The 18,173-nt window shown below is 33.9% G+C and overlaps 1 protein-coding gene across 2 annotated transcripts in view; it reads right to left on the bottom strand.

Moving 5' to 3' along the window:
- Positions 1-3,718: 3,718 nt before the first annotated feature.
- LOC108002348 (transcriptional regulator Myc-B) overlaps positions 3,719-18,173 on the bottom strand; it is a 39,222-nt gene continuing 24,767 nt past the window's right edge. For both annotated transcript variants that reach the window (XM_017063982.3, XM_017063980.3), the window contains one exon: positions 3,719-16,796. In XM_017063982.3, the coding sequence (XP_016919471.1) occupies positions 16,213-16,796 (584 nt within the window). In that variant the 3' untranslated portion in view covers positions 3,719-16,212. The remainder of the gene's footprint in view (positions 16,797-18,173) is intronic.

Consider the following 18,173-nt stretch of genomic DNA (forward strand, 5'->3'; position numbering starts at 1 on the left):
AATATTTTAACTTAAATTTTACTAGTTTTATTCTACTTATTTTTACTCTACTAGTAGATTCTATTCTTCTATCATATGATAAATTCAATTTAAAAGAAACATCATACTATTATTAAGAGGAAAGTAAGATATTAATGTAGAAGACTAAGAAATCGATACACAACAGTATTGTATAATATTAATGACATTTTTATAAGTATTATCATCTATTCCCTTGACAACAGCAACATGATATCTTATGTATCACAATTAATTCTTATACATATTTCAATTGCACTAATTATATATCAAAACAGAAATCATTCTTGTTTCTAATCCAAAAAAAAGATAGTATTTAGATTGTTCTTATATCATAAATCATATTTTTAAAATTAAAAAAATTTAAGATGTATTTCAATTTAAACAGCTGAATGATAATAAGGCTCATCGACTGATTAAATCTACAACTACTATTTTGCTGATTAAGTTATTATATTTATACATATCCCTACATAATTATGTATATCTATTTCATTAAATTAGTTATCCAAAACGATTAATCAAATATAGTTTTCATTTACAGAAAAAAAAAGAAAAAGTAATTTCTTGCCCTATTTTAAAAATGTTGATAAGATAACAAAGTATTGTAAAAAAAAGGTAACTTGATCGTGAAAGATCATAGATAATTATTATCTATTAGATAATTTGATCATTATGATATGGATTTGATATATCTAGCTTCTTTCAGTTTCAGGATAAATGTAGAAATTTATTTTATGGTTAAATATATATTATTGAATTCACTAATAATTATCATAAATTTTCCAATAACTACATTCTTGCTGGAAAATGATTGGAATGATATATTTTCGAAAAGAAATTTCAAATGTATTTAAAACATAGATATTTTTATCTTTACCTTTATTTATTACTTAAATATTTCAAATATTTTTTTATAATTTTTCTTCACAAAGTTTTTCTCTATAAAAAATTAAAAATTTAATTTTTTATTATTTTAAAAAAATTAAAGAATAATTAATAAAATTTGAGAAAACTTATGATTTATCCTATTTTTACTTTTTAATAATTTAGAAAAAAAGCAAGTAAATTTTTTTTATATGTTTTCTTTTATAAAAATAAATCAATAGATATGTCACAAATTAACAAAAGATCATTTTATTAATTTCAATTTATTTCAATTTTGATAAATTTTTAATCTATCACAGGCATAAGATTTAAATTCTTTCTAAATTACATAATATTCAGTTCTGTTCTTTCAAAGAATACTGGAGACATTTACATTTTAAGAAAGCGATACTTTTAAAATGATAATTTTAAAATGATGTTCTTACATCAAAATATTTTTCTTAATTTATATAAAGATATGTTTTAACCGCAAATTTCGAAAAATTCATTGTTTGAAATCCTGCAAATCTATTAAGAATAAATAAATTTTAGATACATATATCCAATTTTGCTTTGTAAATTTTAAAATTATAAAACTATAAATGGAACAAAATCTATAAAAGAAAAATTTGCGTTAACATGCATTGATAAAAAATAGGATTCATGTTAATTGAAACTGTTGTAAAAATATTGAAAATTATAAAATTCCATTTAAAATTCTCCAAATTCAAATATTCTAAAAATTCCGTGATTTTCAAGATTTCAAGATAATAAAATTCTATAAAATTCCGATCCTCGAAAAATCTCAAAATTTTAAAAATTCCAAAAACATCAAAATTTCTAGAGATTTAATTATTCATACGATAAAGTCGTAAATATAATTTTAAAAATGAATTCATTATATTCTAATTTACCAAACTCAATTATCTTAATGCAAAGATCATCAGATAGAAATTTCCTTCCGTGCTTATTACACGGATTTCATTATTTGCAATTAAAATAAGCCTTAATTCTAATATATCAAATATAACAACGTCAAACACAAGCACAATTATGCAAAATATGCAAGAAATTTTCATTCACATCCCTGGGAATGAGAAGAATCTAAGAATTTCAAAGATAAGGGGTAAACAACAACGTAACTACCGATCATGGAAACTGGTTGAGGAATTTGATCTATACAATCAATTTTATACTCGATAAAAGTTTTTCGACGATTTCTTGTCTTTCTCAATTACACGTGGTATTTTGGGAATCCATTATATATCATTCGCTTTATTAGCTGCGCGGATGCGCGCACGTTTGCCTCTGCTTTCCATAATTCTCACATTTAGCCGCCTAATCGCGGTTGGCCCGGTCGAAATACTCTATTGACGCAACTGTACGGGAACTTTCCACAGGAAGTGCGAACGTCGTGAAGATAGAGAGAAAAAATGGTAATTGAAAGCAACCCAAGAGATGACGTAAATAAATAAGGCAGGAAATAAGACAGGAAGAAGGAAAACTTGGAGGAAAAAGGAAGAGAAACGTTCAAATAAAGATAAGAAAAATCGGGCGGAAAATGATGTAAGAAAGATGAATGTAAGCGAGGAATGCATTACGTACATTAAGGGAAGAGAAAAAAACGAAAAAATTAAGGAAAAATGTTTGGACTTGAATTTTTTGATCAAAAAGAATTTGAAATTTGGAAATTTTAAAATCATGGGAATTTAAAAAAAAGAGAGTAGAATAGTATAGAAACGAATGAAAAAATAGAGGTATATAAAGTACTTACACAAAAAAGGAAATGTCAGAAAACAAGAAAAAGAGAATAGTTGGATATAGGGGAAGAAACAAAAGGGTAAGGCAAAATAAAGAGAAAAGATAAAAGGCGTATCTGATCGGTGGAATGGATAGTTTTCGTTCGTATAACGCCGCTACCACGGTGGCTTTCTCGTTAAATTTCTGCTTTGGCTTACCTTCTCGCCGGCTCGCAGTTTCGGATGCATCCCAGCCACCCATTATCTTCCTCTTTATGACGTCGAATTAATTCAACGAGCGAAATAAAGGCTCGTAAAACCGGTGCCGGTCATCGATCGTACCGTTAATCGCCATAACGTGATATACGGTACGAGTGAAATGAAGCGGATGACTGGAATTCGATTATATTCTCCTCGTTTCTTTTTGCTTTTTCATTCTTATTTTTTCCCCCTTTTTTCGAAGGGTTCTGCTCTTCTTTCGAGCCCTCCAGCTATCTTGTTGCCACGATTGCTCGATCTTACGAAACGATTCCTTCAAGATACCCCTTTATCTGCACGATAACGATACTTTTAAATATTTTTTCTATTGCTTCCGACAAAGAACGAGAAATCACTGGTTATAAAAGATAGTGATAAATAACGCTAGTGTTTTTTCGCCGTAAATTAAGTCATATTTTCATACATTCTGATATTTGATACAATGTCTTTGGCATTTTACAGCTCTAAAAAAATTTATTTTGTAAATCAAATTATTTGAATGGAAAACTCGAATATTATTATTACATTGTAAAAGAAATGGAATTTCTTACCAAAATCTTTTCATTCGTCTTGAAATCACTGAATATTCGAAGACCATTATCAGATTATTAGATTAATGTAGATACAACTCCAAATTAATTAAATATCTAAAATAGATTTAAATAGATTAAAATATGTAATTAATTGGATACGTTTATAAAACAATCTCCAATCTACTTACAGTAATCTCAAGTGATTTCAATATTGAATCGTTACATTGAACCTTCAGTCATCCCAATTTATGAGCAAATGTAGGAATTTGGACGTGAAGTCTGGGTGCAAGAAAAAAAATACTCTTTTCGGGTAAATGATAATAGCTTTATTCGTATAATAAGATAATTCGAAATATAAACGTTAAGGAACTGTCTCACCACCTTTTTCCTGAAAAAAGAAACATCGAAAACTTGCGTTTCTAATCTGATCGCAGTTGACAATTAACGTAACAAAAAAAAAATTCCTAATATGCGCATCACTCTGAATTTATATTGCTGTCCTATAAACTTCATTTTATCGTCTACCTATCGAGCACGATTTTTAATTTTTCAACTTAACCAAAAACGATCGTCGACCATCAACACGTCCAAACACGGTTTCAAATACCTATCTAAAAAGGAACAACTTTATTCATATATACGATCTCTATCATATCTCTCCACAAGCTACAATCCACAATCCTTCTCGTCGACGAAAAGGAAACCGAAGTAATAAACAAAGCGTGTTAGGTGCGCGAACGACTTTCTTACTTTTTTTTTTATTTTTTTCTTTTTTCTTTTTTTTTCCTTTTAAATTTAAGTACAAAACCTATCTTTTTTTCTTCTTTCCTCCTATAATTTTAGTTTCTCTCTTTAATTTCACTCTCACTCTCTACACATTTTTCAACACTTCCATTACAAATAAGCACATGTATCTTTCTCGTCTCCCTTCCATCTTTCACACTCGTGCACTCTCTCTCTCACCTCATCTTCGAATTTCTTTTCTCTTCTCTCTTTTTTTTTCTTTCCTTCTTCTCTCACGTTTTGTCGCATCCTTCCTATACAAAATCCACCCCGCCCATCCCCAATCGGGGAGAGGCGTAGAGTTACGTCGTAATATAATATGCAAATAGTAAATATAGATATATAAATATTACTTCTAATATTACTATTTCTTTAACTTGTGGAATAAATATTACTTCTTCATTTTATTATCTTCTATCTATCTGCAATGTGTGTATCTATGTGTGTGTATGTATGTGTGTATGTGTACGTTACGTACCGTGTACACGTATACACGTGGCGCGAATAGAAAAGAGAGAAAAAAAAATCATGAAATCATGTGCGTACGCGTACACAAGCACATCTCTTAATAGTATTGTTGTATAATAAATGTTGTGTCTTAATTCACCGCGATGCGCTTCGCTTATCGTTAGCTAGTTAATATAATATAGTTCCTCTCTTTTTTTTTTTTTTCATTTTTTGTTTTTATCTTTCATTCTTTCCCCGCGGTTAACATGCGTATGCGTTATTTATGTATACATTAATAAAATGTTACGTAAATTATACGGGGGTGACTCTTAGGTTTTTTGCACGCTTTCCCCGACAACTTCCGGTCTCGAAAGGGCGTGCCACTGGAAGAGAAGGAAAAATAAGCAATAAGAAATAAAAAGACCGCCGGAGAGTAGTGGCTAAGGACACGGACGTTGTCGGGGAACGACAAACCGCGATCGTTCTCTCGTTAAAAATCATAAAATCGTAACGTTCCCTTCCGTTTGCTAAACTCTTATCCAACAATCGTTCGAGGTATAGGTACAAGTGAACTCTTTTTTTATTTATTTATTTATTTATTTCTTTATTTATTTATATATTTATTTATTTATTCGTTTATTTATTTATTTTTAATAAGGAGGTGGGTCCAGTTTAACTTCGTCTATTATCCGCGAGATCGGCCGATCACGAATCATTACAACATACGTAAATATATTTTTTCTATATACATATATATATATACATATATATATATATAATATGTATATATATAGAAAAATTCACGAAAGCGTTCTCGATAGAAATGAAAAATTCGAGAAGCATTTTCTCCCCTTTTAGCCACGCAGAGATAACTTTACCGAAGTAGTAATGTGTTATCGTTATTAATAATTAATATTAATATTATCGATAATATATTATATTATTAGGTAGAAGATTATATATGCTGTTCTATATGCGTATATTGGTTATTATATATAAAGTGTATAATATAATATATTATATAATATTATATATTAAATATTATTATAATACAAAGTGAGTAGTACAATCGTTATTACCGTTAATCGTTAAATAATTCTTAACAGTATTGCTCGATAATCGATAATAGAATAATAGAATAATTAGCATCAAATCCTAGACGATTATATCTACCCGTTCTCTCTTTTTCTCTTTTTCTCTCATTCTCTCTCTCTCATTCTCTCTCTCTCTCTTTCACGGAGAACTTTGAGTCTTCGTTTGCGAGGCCAAAATTCTCTTTTCTAATGTAAAAACTCTGTTCTCCATCCCTCTCGAAGGGAGGATAAAATTTTCTTTTCTTTTTTCCCTCGTGTTTTTCCTAAACATCTTTTTTTTCTAAAAAAAAAAAAAAGCGCAATTTTGTTATATCTCATACGGTCGGAACGTAGGGTCCCTCGATTTACACTTTACGCAACTTTTCATCTTTTCTTCCTTTTTTTCTTTTTATCTCTTTTAAAATTATCCGTGATTACGTAGAAAGCTTGTATCGTCGCGAGAATCGAGACGAAATTCCAACGACGCCACCCCCGGTTTAAAGCGGCTAAGTCTCTGTGGTGCACGTTCGTCGAATTAAATGCGATCAATGAAGACGAAAGATGTATATTGGATGTATATTCTCAATTTCCGGTTTCAATCGAAACCGGAACACATCAATGTTAACAATCAACGAGAAAAATAATAATGGAATTTTATTAAAAAGAAAAAAATTGACGGGCATTGTAATAATTGGATACACACAATAATATAAAAAAAATCAAATAATCGGGAGAAGAAAAATTGTATGGAAAAACTCTGTCTTTCGTCTTCCTTGTCGCTCAACGACGAACGGTTGTTATTTTCAGTATATTTTTTCTTTTCACTTTTACTTTTTTTTTCCATTTTTCGGAAATCTGGTTTTCTTGCAAAAATAAGAGATTCTATCGGTCTATCTGTATATATAATATATATGTATATATATATAATATAGTATAACATGAATATCGCAGTTCAAAAATCTGTGTTGTCGGGGTTCCCAATTTTTATTTTTTCCACTATTTTTCCTCCAACTTCTATTCTATCCTGGATTTTACATATATATGTATATATATAACGATCCCCGTCGTTTTACACCCCATCTTCTATTTAAAGATGGTACATTTTCGTTGTGTAGCTCTGGTTACCACTCATCCGGCTCATCAATTTAATTAAACCCTCCCCCCTATCTTCGTTCTATTTTCACCCTCTCGTCCACTCGCTCTCTCCTCTTTCGTTCGATTCTGACGTTTTCTCATCCACTCATCCCGATACCCTTTCACGCGTCAATCTTCATCCCCCCACCTAGAAACGGTTTCCAGTAGCAACGTCATATAAAAATAAAGGGATAAATAAAAAATATTGTTTTACTCTGAATAAAAAACCTAAGTTTACGTTTAAGTATTCTCGTCGAGAACCCTTCTCCCCTCCCCCGGGGGCCCCTGAAAATATAGATCCGTTAGAAGAGAAGATACCTCATAACTTCACCCTCTTCTTACCTCTTTGACGCACGTGTATTAACCCCTCCCTATTTATCTTTTTTATAAAACGTTGGAGGTTTAATACGATTTTACACGTTTGTTTCTCACATAGGAAACTATATATATATTTTTATTTTATACATTCGTAAAAAAAAAAGCACTCTCGAATCTTCGGAATCTTTCAGTCTCGCTCTCGCATCTTTATCACTCGTTTCCTCATTGTCAAACCCTTTCTCTCCCTCTCTCTCTCTCTCTCTTTCTCTCTTTACACCTTTTCTAAACGTTTCAATTTGGCTAATTGTATTTCTTTCTTCGCATCCGTACACTTGCATACTCGCGCGCACATCAATGGAAAATCGTCCTCGTGGCAATGTTTATTGCAAAAAGTATGCGTTGCAAAAAGAAAAAGAAAATTCAGCGAACGATTATTCTCGATGCCGTCGGCCACACACGTTCTTTGTAAGTCAAAAACAAAAAACCAAAAAAAAAGATACGCGTAATAATAAGGGGAGGGGGGAGGAAAAAACAAAAGAACACGAGAGAAAAGATACACGTTGCATAATCGTTCTATCTATGATATCGTTGTGTTCGGAGGAGGGGACGTTCTCTGTACTGTATGCGCATATTTTTATAATTAATCTGAAACTGCACTCGTGCACATTTAAAAAAAAAAAAAAAAAAAAGTTTACAAAAAGGAAACACCGTGGAGATCGCAAGATTCGTTCGTGTCCGCGTAAAATCTAGATTAACGTGTGAATAAAATTATCCTAATTACATTACGTATTTACGGATCAGTAAGTAAAAACGAACAGAAAGAAATAATGGAAAAATAGATAAGAATAAAAATGAAAATATATTTGTTTCTTTTTTCATATATCTGATAAACGATAGAACACATTTGAACACGAATCTCACGCGCCACTTAGAGTCGTTTTTTTTTTTTTTATTATATAATGATAACAGTATTATAATAGTATATAATTGCGTTGTCCTTTCCTAAGCTAAAGCTACGTCGACGTATGTCGTTTACAAAACGCGCAATCTTCCTTATACACCACCTCTCTGTCCTTTTATACAATTAACTATGATTATTTTTAATGTCTATGTGGCTAGCAGGTACGTTTGCACTCTTCAAAATCGCCGTCAGATCTTGGAAACGTGTTATTTTTTTCTGTACGTAATAATCTGTTTAATAAATCTTATTTACGTTAGTAATCTTTAAAATTCGATCCTATAATATCTCATCCCTCTGTATGTTCATTTTAATCTCGTCAAATATCTCGTTTTGTCGATATCTATGCTTTTTAATTTTTTTTTTCTTTTTATTTCTTTCAGAATTGCGTTGAACGTTAGACACTATTTGGAACAGGACAAGCTAGAGATCTCCCGGTTGATCACGTGACGCATATTCAAGAAATTGTGCAAATATTTATATCCTTATATAAAATTACAAAATCGTATATAATATTAGCATTTTTTTTTTATTTTTTAATGTATATACATATATATGTATATATTTTATATATAAGAAAAGAAATGGAGGAGAATAATACGAAGCCTCGATAAATTCGAATCAGCGTCGTTCCCACAAGGATAAAAAGTCTTTCGCAAATTAACCGGGAGAAAAAAAATATTCAGAAAAAACGAGAAAGAAGACTGTATTGAAAATGATGATAAAAAAAAAGAAGAAGAAAAAAGAAAGAAAACACGTTTCCACGATCCAACGGCGAAGGTTACTCTCTGAGCAATTTTCGAAGAAATGTCTTTGTCGAGAGAAGGCTTAGGGAAATTTTTTAGTCAATCGAAGGGAGAAATGAAAAAAAAAATTATACACGTATATATGGTGATAAAATGAAACAAAAGAACAGGGAAAAGGGAAGAATAAAAAAAAATATATATATATCTAAATCGCTCTTTTCCGAATTGACAGTTTAAAGCATAGTCATAATCATCGTATTAAATTTGGCTAAAAAAAAAATGCTCAACTAAATGTGTTAACTAACTATGATTCCTCTTTCTTTCTTTCTTTCTTTCTTTCTTTCTTTCTTTCTTTCTTTTTCTTTCTCTCGATTCACCTTCCCTTCTCTCATGATTTGGCACGATATAGAGAACTCACAGGTCGGACACACGAGCAAAATAGAAAAACAAAAAAAAGCAGAGAGCTGCTATAAAACGGGGATTCACTATTTATTAATTAATTAGCGTGAAGAGAAGGCTACTGTCTTATGAAGGCGAAATCTATTGCGAGGTATGTATATATATATTATATATATATATATAGTTGAGTTTCCTTTTGTCGCATCGAACTAACGAATTTTTTATTTTAAAAGCAGAACTATAAAAATGTGGCCGATATAATGCTTCTTTTTCTTTTTTTTTTTTCTTTTTCCTTTTCATTTTCTTTCATTATTCGATCGATAGCGACTCGCGCATGCGCGCGCAAGCACGCGCCCGTTCAAAATCGCAAAATCAAAGAAACGCGAGTCTCTTTCGAAGAAATTTCAACGCGGAGAGGAAGAGAAACATTATTATAGTATCTATTTTCTTCTTTTACTCTTTCTTATGTATTATGTAAAATACATGACGTCATAACGCGAGAAGGTATTCCGTTTATTCCCAGAAACCAATTTTTTCTTTTTTTTTCTTTTCCATTTTTTTTTTACAACGGTTAAAAATTAAGGCGCCTCTTATTATTATCCTGAGTATGCGAACAACGTTCTGTTTTCGTTAATAAATCCGATTTTTCGTCTATAAAAAACATTTTCCCTTTTCTTTTTTTATCTTTTTTTTCCTCCTCCATTTTAACATTCATCTTCATCTTCATTTTTTTTTTTGGTTTTTTTGTTTTTTTTATTTTTTCTGTTTTTAGTCTTTTCGTTTCGTTACTGTGTGTGTTCTATATTTTGTAATAATATAATATAATCGTTCCTGTAATCGCGTAAAGCGGCACTCTATATATTTATAATTATCGTCATTTGCGATCGCAGGGTTAAACGTATAAAAAGTCTGTCAAAAATAGAACGGGAGCTACGGCTAGAAAATGTCACGCGGATGTAAGAATGTCGAAACTTTACACTGTGATTCGATTTGTAAGGCCTTTGTGTATATATCTCGTTCGGTATTCGAATATTATCTCGTTTTTTCCTTCTTTTTCTTCTTCTTCTACAGTGAATTGCTAATAATATCTACTTAAAATCATTTTTCATTCCTTTTCTTTTTCCTCCTTTTTTTTTTCTTTTCATTATTCGACGAATAAAGCCATGTTTTCTGTTACATAGTATATTTAAAAAGCGCACAGGTCAAACTTGTTCTCCCGAAATACATATTATAAATGGATTCACATCCTCCCGACGATTATCGTGCCCAATTGCACGAAAAATCTCCCCTGGAACACACATCGGATACTCAACCTCGTATCTCGTAGTTTCTTGCACGATCAAAAGTATTCCGGAAACAACGGGTTTCCTCAATCAAGCCTCTTCGACTGCCTTTTTTTTTGGAGAACTTTTACTTGTCAAAAAGTTCTTCCGCATTGAATCCACCCTCCCTACCCATACACTCTACGCTCCGTAAAAACGCGTTCCACCCGTGGTTCCGAACTGCATTATTACTGCGATTAATATGTACCTATATAAATTTGAAGCACTTGGGTTGCGAATCAGATTTCAGGTCTGTGTCGTTCGATTAGTCTTTAATTAACCTGCGTGTATATGTGTAACTGTGTGTGTATAGTATATACGCGTGTGTAATATACGATTGCCGTGTCTGTGTCTCTCCCTACATGTATATGCTATTTGTATGGTATTATAGATGTAGTGTATGGACATATATAAATATATATATATATATAAGTGTAAGTTAGCATGTGTGAATGCATGCGGCGGCGTCGAACGTGTGTATTACAAACATCGGTCGAAGGAATGAGGAATACGTGTCGAGGCATTATTTCCGGGATGCACGTGCACACGTTTGGTTTTCGATCCAAGGTGTCGATTCTCTTCGGAGAAAATGCTCCATCTCTTTATATAGTTCTCTGTTGCTCGATCAGTAAATGTTAAACCCCTTTTTCGAAACCTCATCCCGACTTTCCTCTTTAATTTTCGCCCGATCGCGAGAGCGTCGTATTCTGCTTCCCCTTCGAAATTCCAGCCCTCTTCTTTTCTTTTCATATCCGAACGCTCGCGCGCGTAAACACAAGCTTTTTTCTTTAAATATCTGCGTGTACATGTATGTGTACATTGCGTGCATGCGTATCTGAGATGTATCGTGTATATGAGGGTGTATTATGTGAAAAAAAAAAGCTAGTCTTCCGGAAGTTTGTTCCGGTTATATTATATTTTCCATAGTAACCGTTTTCTTGTTTCTTCCCCTTTTTTCTTTTTTTTTGTTTTTTTTTTTTTTTTTGCATATTTTTTTTCTTTTGCATTTTTAATCGTTTCCTATTTTTTTCGATATAGCCCGTAAAAAGTATGTATATAAACGAATACTGTTACCTACAAATGTAATGAACACATTGTTTTGCCTTTTTCTTCATTTTTTTTTCTCTCTCTCTCACGAGGGCGCCACATATTGGGCTTCTTTTCTCTTTTTCCGTATAAAAACGCGTCTTCTTCCGGGTAAATTTCCGCGATCGGCCGCGACGACGTTTTTTTTATCTTTTTTTTTCTTTTTTCTTTTTTCTATTTATATCTTTACATATCTCCGCAATCACTCTCGTTATATTATCAACGTATTTAACTCTTCCGTTTTTCTTCTTTTTTTCTTTTTTTTTTCCCTTCATCATCATCATCATCATTATCATTATCATATCATCATCATTATCGTTAATTACAATATACATAGACATATATTTATATATATTTTTTTTCATCGTAATATATAATATAATATAATCCCTACCATATAATATTTCTTTTTTCACATACCGATCATATTTCAAATCGTCATCAAACAGCGAAAAAATCTGTTAATTATATATATCTATATATAAAAGACTGCGGCGCGTCCACGATCGTTCCAATCATTCGAACGATATCTCGTCTCTTATGCGTATGCATGTTGAAGTTCCCATTTTCACTTTTTACTTTTTTTTTTCTTATCCCCCATAAGAGTCTATTATATATCGTCACTATCATTATTATTATATATAATATAATATATATTGTAGCAGTGAAACGCTAAGTAAAAACTCGTTAACTAAAAAAGAAAAAAAGAATCGTAATAATAATAATAGTTATTATAAATGTTGATAAGATATTAATAATTGTAATAATAATAATAATTATAATAATAGTTATAATAATAATTATAATAATAGTTATAATAATAATTATAATAATATTAATGTTAAAGTCTATAATTAGTAGCATTATATTTTCATTTCTCTTGTCCACGCAAATTTTCATCCTTTCCCATTTCCTTTCTCTCTCCTCCCTTTCTCTCTGACCATATACACTTATCATATAATCCCCTTTTATATAAATTTGCAGTATACATGCATATATCTGCTTATGTTACGTATGCGTGTGTATATACCATCCTATATAATATATACATTTATTTACACGCGTTTAAAAGCGTAGCGTAGCCACTAATCCTCGAATTCAAAAAAAAAAAAAAAAAAAAAGAAAGAAAAGTTGATCTCCACATCTGTTATAAAAATCGCCACTATCCCCCCCACACCCATTTCCGCGAACGTGTACCGCGTATAATGATCGAGAATCAAAAAATAAAAAATAAGGAAGATTCTATTCGAAGACAATTCAATTCCCGGAAGCCTCTTTTCCATCTAACTCGATTTTCGTTTCTCAGCCGTAAAGAAAATAAAAAAAGCTTTGGGTAACGAGCCGAGAAATCGGGGAACAATCGATTATGGGAGGGGGAAAAAAAAAAACATATTGATAAAGCAAGAAAAAAAAAAATTCAGCAATCCGCCTCCTTCCTTCCCACGAACTTACATATTCTCGACGATCATTTAACAACGAAACTAACGACATTCTTCCTCGCGTAGTCTCTCTCTTATTGCACCCGTTTTGTTTAAAAAAAAAAAAACATCCGAGGCGATCTCTCGTGAATTATCACTCAGCACGGAGAAATCGGCAAAAGGAAGGAAACGGAATCGCGATAAAAAGAAAGAGCAAAATATAATATACACGCGACATTTTATCACACATTTCTCAATCACGATTGCTTTTTTTTTCGTGGCATCGCCGGATCAGAAGAACGAGGAAGAAGACAGACGAAAGGGGTTCGAATATTTTTCGCAACCCGAAAATTTGCTAGGTAATATATATTTTATTCGTTTCGTAGCGTGTGAAACGAATCTAAAAATGGAAGAGATGCGTGGTATGCCTTATGTAACACGTTAAGAAAAGAATGTAAGGAATTATGTTAAGGTACCGGACTAAATTTCTATATTACTCTTTCACGGTCCTATGACTTTCTCTTTAGCATTCAGCAATATTGTATGCACGTAACATGTGTGTGTCCTAGATGCAAAACTGTTATCCTACCTACACACGTTTTGTGACTCATACGCTCTTTCACCTACTTGCAAAATTCCCAGAATACAGCCACTCTCTTGCCAACACGCTCAATATTGGATCCATGGCTTCTCTATCGAAGGCGTGACACGTCGGGAACGTAAAGATCGCACAGCGATCATCAATCGATCTGTAAGTAACTACTATTAGCTATGGACGCGAAAAAGCCAGTGAGATTGCAATGGTGAAAACAATGGAATTCGATAAGAAGGAGATTTGTGAATAGGTATTGTTGGCTTCACCGCACCCCCGGTTATCCGTGATTTTTTTTTTTCCGCTGAATGGCATTGTCGAACGCGCGTTTCCTATCCGTGCAACGCGAAACACGCCTCTTTTTGGAGCTCGTTCGTCGAATGCTTCGATTACGAATCGATAGTAAGAAAAAAAAAAAAAGAAAAAAATATATATATATCGATTCCAAGTTTTACCCTCGATCATCCATGCTATTAATGAAAATAATTTTTAGCTTGGACTCGTTGAAACACGTGAAATTGCGAGAATTACAAGAAATATAAATATCTATATGATTTGCGATTTTTCCCTTCAATTTCCAAAACTCGTACGATGATCTATGGACCTATCTATGAGGATCTATAAATTTCGCTTTGACTATATTATTATCGTGACGAGAATACCGTGTAAAAGCATTATATAAAATCGTTAATGTAGAGAACAAGCTTCACGAGTTTTAGCCGTCTTTCTTTTTGTCGCTTGTTATCGATACAAGTTTTGGAAAAAGAACGATCTATCGACGATCGTAAGCTGCGTGTGTATTTTCCATTTTTATGTATCTTCCTTTTCGCTCGTTCATTTTCTAAAAATGAAGGATACAACCTATATAAACCGGTTCAAACCCTGAAATACGTACTAAGACCAGTTAGCTAGGGAACCGACGATATCCAACAGTGTACGACATTCGTTGATAAAAACCTCGTTTTCTCTTCTCTTGTGTGGCGCACGGATTTTGCATCAAACGTCGATCAGAGGATCAAACGATTCGAGAACCGAGTCGCGAAATCATCGAGACTCCTCTTATTATTAATATAATAATCCTTTTTTCCCACTTGGAGATTTGTCTCGACATATCTAAATGCAAGTCTTTCGCGATAAAACGAAAAACCACGAGTGTGCATACATGTGTATATATATATATATATGTTGTGTGTATATATGTATCGTGAAAAATGCATGATAAATAGTATATTCGATTGAAGGCCACGTATCTCGATCCTCATCGAACGTTTCCGTACATCGTTGCTCTATTGCCTCTATATCGTGAAATATATTTAAAATAATACGTACGAGTTCCCAAGCTCCAGGAAAACCGGTCTTAGTCGATAATATCTGTCTCTAGATAAGATGACACTGATCGAGAAAGAGATCGAAAAAAAAAAATCAATATTTATACCTTGACGTCGCGATTCAGCCTCGTGATTCTTTTCTTCTCACAGTGCATTTTACCGTGATAAATCGTATATACGTATGCGTACGTATGCGCGTGTATAATATATAATATATAAAACAAGAAAAAAAAAAGAATAGAAACAACGACAAAGAGAAATTCGAAATCTATCGTCGTTCTCTTTTGTCTCTCTTTTTAGTCGAACTCAATTTTTACGTTCTTATACCAGATACCTTCTGTGAACCTCGGCCAAAGCGATCCTCCATCAATTCTTTCCCTTCACTTTTGCAGTTCGCTATTCGAAGAAACTTTTCTACAAATATACGTATATAAATATCCTCTTCGAAGCTCTTTTTCTCTTTTTTTTTTGGCGGTTTCTTCGATCTCTTCCAATGTTTGTTGGTGTCGATTATATGCGAACGATATTTCATTTCTTCTCTCTTCCTTCTTGGTACACGTTCGACAGAACGAATTTAATATCATCGATCCTTCAGGATTCTCCCCTTAACTCGAAGCAAACGAAACTTGGAACCCTCTCTCTTCGTTTTGACATTACGTGTGCATATATACTGTATATACGCATAATATATATACATACACACACACACACACATATAAATATGTATATATAATATATGTATATATATTTGTTTCTTTTACGATAAAACGGATACAGGTTTACCCATATCCGACCAAGTTCCGAGAACTTCGACCAGGATCAGAGAATCGCAACACGTTCATCTCTCTTCTCGTTAATCAGGACCAAAATGCCCGACGCTTCTACTCAACGGCGCCATCTGGCTAGTTCGAAGCGTTTCTTTCCCCCATGCTGTGCGACCGAAGGCAGATACAAGTGTCAGAGTCAAATTATACATGTCAGGCAGTCTTCCTCGTTCGCATGCAGGCGTGTTTGAAAAAAATCGTCTCTATGGTCTCGAAACGTCGAGTAGAGATTTGTCGCTCGTCCATCCATCCTTCCCTTCTTCTCTCCGAGGGAGTAACAACAAATTCGACTCGTACGTTTCGAGCAAGTGCTTGTGTGCTTCGCGTGTTCGTGGGCTGAATCTGACACGATTCTCCCGAGTCTCTCCCTCAGCGCGTCATGGCGAGACTCCTCCTCAGAACACTGAGCCTCGTTCGAAGCCTCTCTTGTCGCCGCCTCAGATCCGCCACCTGGGCCATCGAGATCTGGTTCATCTCGTTCAATGTATCACAGTAGACAGCCGCTTGCCTCAAGATCGCGACTTTCGGCGCCTTCTCCTTCTTCTCGACAGCTGGCACGAGGATACGCAGATCCTCGAACGCGTTTCGCAGCTCTATCCGCCTCTGGCGTTCCATGTTGTTGTGCAGACTCCTCTTCTCGGTGTCCAGCTCATCGTCAGAGGAACTTCTCGACACGCTCTTGGGTGACGACGATATGCACCGCCCTACCTTGGTTCTCCTCTGATAAGTCCTGTGGCGGGCCCGTTTCGCCGGCTTCGGCTCCGATTGAGCGGTCCTTTTCCGAGCTGGGTTCGAGGGAGGTCGACCACGTGGTCTGGTTCCAGGAGCTTTCTCTTTGAACGCTGTGTTCACCGTTAATTGGAAGTGCTGTTGGTCGGCCAGGCTCGGGTACGTTGGTAATGCTGCCGGTCTGCACGGTTTCTCGAAGGTCACCACGTCGATCTCTTCCTCCTCTGTAACAGTTGAAAGGGGGGAAAAAAAATTTTTTTTTAATGATCGTTTGAATTGTACGATACGATATATAGGAGGGGATTGTGATGATGAGATCGAGATTGTGTATGTAATCGTTTAAAATATTTATGAGTTCAATGATAATTTCAAAGAATATTTCTTTTATTAATTTTAAAAAATCCTATCCATGTATATATTAGATACATTTTATTTTTCAAAAAATGGAATCAAAATAAGATATATAAATTCCATAAAGATGCGATCTACTTCGATTATTTATTAAACGATTATTATTTATTAAAAAAAATACGAAACTATTTTTCATTATAGCAATTAACATATTCTCTAATGCAAGTTTTTAATACGAGAAGTTAATAAAATTACCCGCTTAACATCGCTTACCGATTATTTAAGAGCCTAGTGCACGAAAGGGGACAATTAATTATACGACTCTTTGGCTCGAACGAAACTTGGATGCGATCAGAGTGCGCTCTCTCGAAGGACACTGCCACCCGCACGAGCCTCCAAGATGCTTCGAGATACGCTAGTGGTTCCAACTATTTTCTTTTTTCTCCTCTAGAGAAACTGCTAGCATTTGCGGACAGCCGTGAAACGTCGCTAATTAGTCGGGACGAAACAAGGCTCGACACTGTCTTAACCTCGGCAATTCTATATTCAGGGTGAAGGCCGGCCATGGACAACGGAAAGAGATCGTGTCACGGTTCTCCGTAGAGCCACAGGTATACACAGAGCGGCGTAAAAACGTGAGAGTGAGCTTAACTAACGTATCAACCCTGAACTCTAACCGGATGCTATCAATATCGTTTTATCTCCAAAGTTTCCCTTGGCTACGAACCAGAACAAAGAGACTATATCATTGTATACTTTGCACAGGATTAACCATTAATAAATAGTTATAAGATTTAGTATAAAAAAAAACGATAAAATTTTTCAAGATTTCTCAAGATTCTTAATCATGAAATCATATCGATACGGATCATTCGAAAAAAGAAAATATCCCGAATTAAAACGTCGTTAATTAGACCTGGGCATACTAATTCTATCCGTTCGATGATCTGAGAAATCCCTGGATGAAGAGGAACAAAAAGAAAGACCGATCGATGGTTACGATGATATCCTTTTAGAAGCACGTGGCCTGTGCGGAGGCGTTCGAAGGGACATACGACACCGTGGGCGTTTCTACAAACTGTGTCATCCATGGCGTCTGGTACAATCAGTGGAAATCCGGTTGGTCCAGATTCCTGTCTGCCACGGATACGGATCGTAACTCTTTCCTCAAGGACAACGTTCGGGATACAATCGCTCAATGTCGGCGAGCGCGTTTCACGACAAGGAAGCCTTTCTCTTACTGTACTTCC

This window comes from Apis cerana, linkage group LG11 (genome assembly GCF_029169275.1).
Source record: "Apis cerana isolate GH-2021 linkage group LG11, AcerK_1.0, whole genome shotgun sequence".
Taxonomy (NCBI): domain Eukaryota; kingdom Metazoa; phylum Arthropoda; class Insecta; order Hymenoptera; family Apidae; genus Apis; species Apis cerana.